At 38.6% G+C, this 7769-nt stretch overlaps 1 protein-coding gene across 1 annotated transcript in view; it reads right to left on the bottom strand.

Moving 5' to 3' along the window:
- LOC103777142 (E3 ubiquitin-protein ligase CBL-B-like) overlaps window positions 1-7547 on the bottom strand; it is a gene marked incomplete at its 3' end in the record, with an annotated part of 88966 nt that extends 81419 nt beyond the window's left edge. The window contains 1 exon segment of the mRNA XM_008944683.1: window positions 7401-7547. Coding sequence (XP_008942931.1) covers window positions 7401-7547 — 147 coding nt within the window.
- Window positions 7548-7769: the final 222 nt, after the last annotated feature.

The following is a 7769-nucleotide window of genomic DNA, read 5'->3' as shown; positions in this document are numbered from 1 at the left end:
TACAGTTTCGACAGGAAAAAAAAAGCCAGCAGATGGATGCAGACAAACACAAATACATGCACATAACAGTGCTTGACATGCTAAAGAGTGGCTCAGGACCCTAGCAGTTGGGTATTTCTAGATGTAAACATGAAAGTTTCAAGGCCAACTCTAAAATACTTCAGTGGCTCGTAAAGGAAATCCTCCCAAATTGAGGAAGAAGCTCAAAACAAAGAAAAATTAAAGCACAAAGATGGTAGGTCGTTTCTTCATCAGGTGATGAAGTCTGGAACTGTGATCCGTAACTGCAAAAGCTAGACAGCAAGAGACTTAAAAACTGAAAACAGCTGGTTGAAATTTCATGTGATAAAGAAGGTCATCAGGATAAAGGAAAGGACAACGCGGTCCAAACCGTGGGTTAGGAGACGCCTGCAGCAGCATTCTCAAAGAATAAAGGTTGGATATGACGGCATTCTTTGAAGGCCGGAGAAGCAAAGTTGAACTTACTGATAGACAAAATAGCAAGGCCCGAGTGAGAGATTTAGGTGAATGGATGGATCTGAAAGACTCAGACAACTTTAGAATGAGCAGTTCAAGCAAAGGAGTTGCTTGAATGAAGGCAGGATGATGGTGTCACCCAAGACAATCAAGCAAAACTAAGAAGAGCAACTTATGAAGGAGGTTAAACATTTTATTTTAGTTATGCAGAAGTTAAGCTGACAGAACTCTTTAGAAACATAAGCAAAGAACATTACACATGTAGACAGATCGGAAAATCATCCATGCAGAGACTTTTTTTTTTTTTTGGAGGGTTACAAGAACTAGAATCCCAAAGACAGAAGTGAAAACCTTTATGAAAAACACAGATATTTTTCATCTGAACTTTTGCTCTCTGTAATTTCCGATTTAGTGAAAACTTGAAACAAGACTGACATTTTTCCCAAAGCCAACTACAGACGACACAAATCAATATCACCAATTAGACATCACAACTTTCTGGAGCAACGAGCACAAGAGGGAAAAAAATAAAAGCAGCTACTAAGAGGAAAATGTTCATTCAGGGAAAAAAGACAGCAATGAGAGCAGACCAAAAGCAGCGAAGGCTACAATCATTTTTAATTGCTAATTTATCTTAACTTAAAATCTTATGAACCAATATTTAATTCAATTTCTGAAGTTTATCTTCTTGATCAGATGTGCCAACAAGCAAAACATAAGTGGTTTCATATACATTAGAAATACCATTTTAAAAAATAAAAACAACAGGAAGAAGCAAATTTCCTATGCTGGTTAGTATATTTTCAATAGTTGTTCCTTTCAACTATATAAAAAGAACACACAGTTATAAAGATGAATTAAGTTTGTCTTTCAGATGTTCTAGAAAATCATCTTCATACCAGTATCACTACAAACAGTCCTTCACACATCAAAACAGGATCCTGTGGTCATCATGGTTTACACGGCTTCACCTTCTGCTGAATTTATAAATATAGCACATTACCAGAACCCTCAACTCCAGAAGAAGCCTTTAACAAAGTCATACAAAAATGTCTTTAGAGTACAACTCTATTTGTCTTATGCATTGTCATAGAAAATAATGCTAACAATTAATTCAAGTCAGCAATCCACTGAAGTAGTGCAAGGCTTTCTTCACTTTACAGAGTACACAGGGCTACAGTCCAAAGGAAGTAAGTTTACAAAGAGATGGCTGGTAAACCATATGGTTTCCAGAGTCAGGATGTCCTGACACGTACCACAGCAGTTCACAATTAAGAGTAAGCAATAAGAAATGACATCTGCTGACGCAAAAGATTTACCACTGCACCAGAAGTGGCGCACATACCTTTCTTCAAAAGAAAACAGGACTCAAAGCAAAACAAACAAACAGAAAAACCAACCAAAAATAAAGACCTCCATATTCCGCTTTACAAAGCATCCCACACCAACACTTTAGGAGCGGACATGAATCATATCACTGTGTGATTTGTGTATTGTTATGACTGGAAGTAAGCATGTATATATTTAGCAAGCATTCAGTCTTAAAAATGAAAAGCCTTCACTCAGCAAGCTGGTAAGAAACGTGTCTTTCAGAGGTAAACCGAGACAAAGCTGAGCTCCCTCCGCAACTTCACTCAGGACAAACCCAAGAATTTACTGCAGAATCACAAAAACAAGAGAGCGCAATCCTGATTGTGAAGAAGTGGATCACTCTAATCCACCAGAAAGATTTGGCAACAGCTAACTCAGGAACTTCCAGACAAGTTTACTCTAGTGCCTAGGCAGAAAAAACCCAACCCTCTCTTCTGTCCCTAACTGCCCCACTGCCCACCCCACACCCTGCCAACAAAATAAATACCACTACTTGTTACAAGTTTAAGATGTGACTTAAAACCTACGGCATTATTTCCTGGCATCAGAAGGAGAGTAATGGATGCCTATTGTATTTAGACAATTAATTTCTTACAGAAATACCTATCTTCTATTCACTTGTTAAAACAAACAAAGTTGGAAGCCCTGGACTGGTCTGACAAAAGAACTTTTGTTCAAGCAAAGTATAGCAGCCCTAACACTATCTGTTTGAACAACTAATGCTAGTCAAAGACAATACAAGGGAAGTAACACAGGTAAAACAGAGTAAGTATCTAATGAGTAGGACATCCGCTTAACACTGTTTTCAGCCACAGTGTATGGACTAGAACAATCAGAGCTCCAACGCTTGCACTCTTCCAAAACTCCACTTCAAAACCATTTACCAAACAAGTATCTTCTGCCACCCAGTTCAAAAAAGTCAAAATACTTCGATGCACCACAGACAGCATAAAGGTGGCTCTGAAGTAAGACACTACAACAATTCTCCAGAAAACCACAACACACAACGCTATCAAAAATTAATTCTGAAAAACTTTATCAGGGAGGTATTAACCAGAAAAATGGATGGAATTTGAACATTATGCTTCTTCATTTTTTAAGAAGAAGTCTAGCATCATTGGAACAATGGTAAACTCAAAATTTCATTATTTCTTCCGTCCAGAAGCTGCCTTAACCGCAATGTATTTTATTTTCCACAGAAAGATGAAAGATAGGATTTCTTTCTGAAAGAAGCTTTCCCATCAAAATATAAGCGGAGGTGACTGATCACCCATCTTACAGGCTGAGAATACCATAAGTGCTTGTGTAACAGCTACCACACTGCAACTCAGCTACACGTTTCTGTACTGGAGGGGTAAGCAATAACAATGCTGATGCTACATATGCACAAGGACAGCTGACTTTGGAGCGCCATTTTCTGATCAGAAGAAAGTATAAAAGAGGAACTTCCACCTTCTCCTTAAGCTTTTATTCTTTTTCCACAAATAGCATAAACAGGACATAAAACTTCTGTCAACCTTGACCAGGTAACACATTGAAGGATACCAGTTATGATTGATGACTAGATTATGATTCCGCTAGACCCTTTGTGGAACAATAACATTTAATTGACTTTGAAAGGTGCATATTAATGTAACAATTACATAAAATGTTGCAAAAAATAACCAATGCGCATATAGTTTCAACTACACTGTGCTCTGTATACTCACTTAGGTGCTGACAAATTGTAATGTGATTTTCTTTACATTAAACAAGTTACAGAGGTAATACAGCTTTTACTCAGTAAGTCAACAGTAAGAGCTTTGGCCACACACTCTAATTTGCTCTTAGGTAATTATAAAATGGCAAATCAAACTGCCACTTACATGGTTGGAATCTAACAACTGGGTGGGCCATGACAGAGCACCCAAACAGTTTAGGCAGTATTGTTATTCTCCACAGTAGAAAATATAATTATTTTCAGGCCCCCTGAATAATAGTAAAGTGATTGAAAGTTGCTGAAATAATCCTGTTTTAAAAAATCATGTTCAGAATGTGTCACAATTTTATCAGCTTGAAATCCACACTAGTAAAGTGTGCACAGTAGTACAGCCAATTCTAAATAGCCCAAGTAGTAAATTAACTACTCTCATGTTTACATAATAGGCATTCTCTTCCAAAGTTGTTCTTCAGATACACTTCATAACAATACACAGCTAGTTTATAGATTTTAGAAACATTAGGCTTAGAATCTTCGGGGGGAAAAAAAAAAAACAAAACAAAACAAAACAACCACACGTAATCTATGTATAGTTTAAAGGAAGACTTAAGTTATTTGTAATTTTTTTTTTTTTTTTTTAAATTTACATGATGCTAGTTTTCCAAAATACACAACATGTTTTTAAAACAGTAATTTGCTCGCTAGAAGGTCAGAGATGTATGGTCAACTTGCTTATGCAATGCTAGCATTGGAAAGCAGGGCTACTGTTCTGAACCACAAAAGGAATACTATCCTTTGCACTGCAAAGGACTGAAACAAAATATTTTTGGTTCTTAATGGTAAAGCTAGTGCTTACCCATAAGAAAAGCAGCAGGGAAACTGGACACTGATGCTAACAGCTGATGTCCCTTTAATAATGCAGTTAGCATTGTAAATTTATATTAAAAAAGACACACCAGTAAACCTCAGAAAGCACAGATCTCAGTTGATGGAGTATAAAAAGGAAGATGTAGATAGACAGATGAAAATCCACATTCACCACTTACAACACGATTGTTTTAAATTGCAATTTCCTGCAAGTACATTGCTTAAAGTAACTTTTACAAACAGAGCCCTAAGCAGGAGCACTATCTCCACGTTCTGTCCTGATAAAGAACTCTTTCAAAACCCTTGGGTTGTTTTTTTCAAAGGGGCAACAGAAGTTTAAAGAGAAGGTACTTAAAAAGAACAGGCAAAAGGTTACAGTTCTAACAGCTGAAGCAACAGCCCATGGAAAACACCCATTACCATGAAATCTGAACAATGCCAAAACATGACATAAAACCAATTCTACACAGAAAAGACTGTGTGGTATCTAAGCAGGCAGAACTTTTACACACACCATAAAACCAGTCCCACAGTATAGTCCTTATAGAGTAAGAATATTTGTAGTATTGCTGAAAATAAATAATCCGTACAGAAAATCTCATCTGTCAAAGGAGGAGGTTACAGAAAGAAATGAAGGAAATGTGAAGAATAGGAATTTTAAGAAATAAATATAAAGCAGATATTGTTGAGCTCTGCCCCTAGTTTTTAAGGCTGCTCTTTTTTCATCCTCTGATCAAAGTAATAGGTTTGCTTTGTTTCCTCTCTCCTTTTTCCTAACATCTTTAGGATAGGAGAAAACTTTAGCTACCTCACTACAGCAAGAAGATGGTTATCACAGCTATTATAGTTAAAGAATAAACAAGGATAATGACTGTTATTTCAACAAGCAAAATAGGCCTCAAAGCCACAGTCTTACCATGGATGGGACCCCACTGACTTTGCAGAGCCTACTGCCTTCACTAGGTATTAATTTGATCAGTGACCCACCACAGAAATCAGCCATAGGAAACACTCCAGAAATGGGATTTGAAGCATCAGTCGACTGAGCAGGTTTCTGTTTCTGATTTTAATCCCCGAGTTTGATCTAGGCAGAGGAGAAAATGACCTTCCTGTGCCTACTGCCACGTAAGGCTAAGAGACATAAATCTGTTTGCCAACATATTAAATTTGCTCAAACACATCCTTTCACTATAAGTACCAAATGCTAAAAACTCAAGCAGCAAGCTACAGCATTCTCACACTATGACATCATCCTGTCTGGTATACTTTAATATAATTTGGAAATAAAATTTGATTAACTGAGAGCAGCTTAAAGAGGATACATTAAAGATCCAAATTGAGGACACTTATCCCATAAAATGAAAAAGAAAGCACAGTGCTGTGTCCAGCCTTTCCAGTGACTTCTACAGAACAGGCCTTAGTGGCTGTTCTGATGCTCTGTTGCAATAGTGACCAATACAGTTATGCTATATTAGCTGAGTAGAAGAAATCCCCAAGTCAAAGCAGTAGGGTTAAGATTTTCTGGCAACCATGAAAACACAAATCAACCAGGGGACAACCCTACCATATAGATTTCTTAATAGCCTGACACAGGGGGAAATTAAGCCATACATTGCCCATGTGGTTTCAACAACCATGAAACAGATTGCTGGTTTCCAAGCCAAAAGCTTCATTCTACTGAAGAAGAGTGCCTGCTTCCAAGTATTTATACTTATAGCTCTTATTACAAGATGCTCACTGTTTACAGCATCCTGATCACTAACAGAGAAACATCCACAAAGCCTTTGTGATAATAACCATTTCTATCAAGGCTGTTCTGTAAGTTAAAATCATCAAAAATTGTAGTGGAAATACAGATGCTATTCAGGGAGCATCAAAACAGAGAGTATACAAGGACTCAACCAAATATTCAGAACTACCACTTGTCAAGGCATATTACATGAAATAATCACCACCGTGTCAGTATAACCACTTGTGAACTTTTAAGAAATGTTAAAACACCTGTATTTTACATGAACCAAAGGGAAAGTAAACAGTTACACTAATTCATGAAGAATCACCAAGTTAAAAAGTCTTATCTCCCTTGCCTTACAGACCCAAGGCTACCAGGTAGTAATCCTCAGTCCTCAGCAGTTTCAAGAGGAAGCTCTCAAGTATCACCTCATATGCAAAGCAGAGTGCCTACATCTCCTGAACAGTTATCCATGTTATAACCAAACTGTTCCTGCCATTGGGAAGGAACTCTTGCTAATCTATCACCATACAAGCTGTCCTTCTGTGCAATACTGAACAAAATGGATCAGGCTGGTGCAGAGAACTGTAAGACCTAAAAAACTACAGTCTATCCCCCCACTTCCTAAAAAATGAGTTTCAGTAAAACACGTTTCTAGTTTCAAAATGAAGAGTAAAGTACTTAAAAATCCTTAAAATGCAAAACACACTTAAAAGTTAGGCGTGCCACACTAATCTGTTTACTAAACTGACAAGAGTGACATCCCCCAGTCCCCACGCACATTCCTAAAAGCACAAACATATCTAAGTTGCCATCATGAGAGTGTCTCACAGGAGGCTCTCAGGCTTAACTGAAGTTTCATACTTCAGAGGTCTTGTTTGCAGACTAACAATGTGACCCAACACGGAACACACAGAATATGTGATTACAAGTCTAAGTTAAGCAGCTTTTGGTTAGGACAGCTCTTCAAGTTTGAGTCATTTTAAGGGATCTGAAAATAACAATAGCCTAAGGCAAACACACATTTGTTTTCCTTCCACAAACCAAGATTAAAAAAAACATAGCCAGAGGCTACAGTGGGGGGAGGGTGGAAAATAGATGGTGCTTAAGTAACCTAAAACATAAGTCCCCTTACTTCCCGAGGCACAGACAGCACAGCAACGAGAGCTGCAGAAGACGCACTTTGCCCATGTGCACCTATTAAATAGCCCCATTCTTCCCTGTGCATACAAACGAAGGCACAGAGACACTCACCACTTTGTCCATAAGCTTCCAGGTCTTCTCCACAGTCCTCCGGTCGGCAGCTGCCTGCTTGGGGGGGCCCACAGCATCCTGAATGGCATCAATGAAGCCCAGGATCCGTCCTTTGCGCGGGTTCCGGCCGTTGAGGGAATTGGCCATCTGGGAGCCAAGCTGGCCGCAACGAGAGAGAAACAGAGACTCACAAGGTGCTCCCAAAACATCTTGTCATAAACCTCGCCGCAGCCAGTGAGGCAACACTTCCTTCTTCACGGGCAGGAAAGGGCAAGACCAGGGCATGTTTAAGAACAAGTTTAACTTTTCACGACCGACAGCGTGAACCCACCTGGCCCGAGTTTACATTGGCAGAAGCGATCGCGGATT

Source organism: Merops nubicus, unplaced genomic scaffold (assembly GCF_000691845.1).
Source record: "Merops nubicus isolate BGI_N331 unplaced genomic scaffold, ASM69184v1 scaffold5167, whole genome shotgun sequence".
NCBI lineage: Eukaryota > Metazoa > Chordata > Aves > Coraciiformes > Meropidae > Merops > Merops nubicus.
This window is presented reverse-complemented; position numbering and strand designations above follow the sequence as displayed.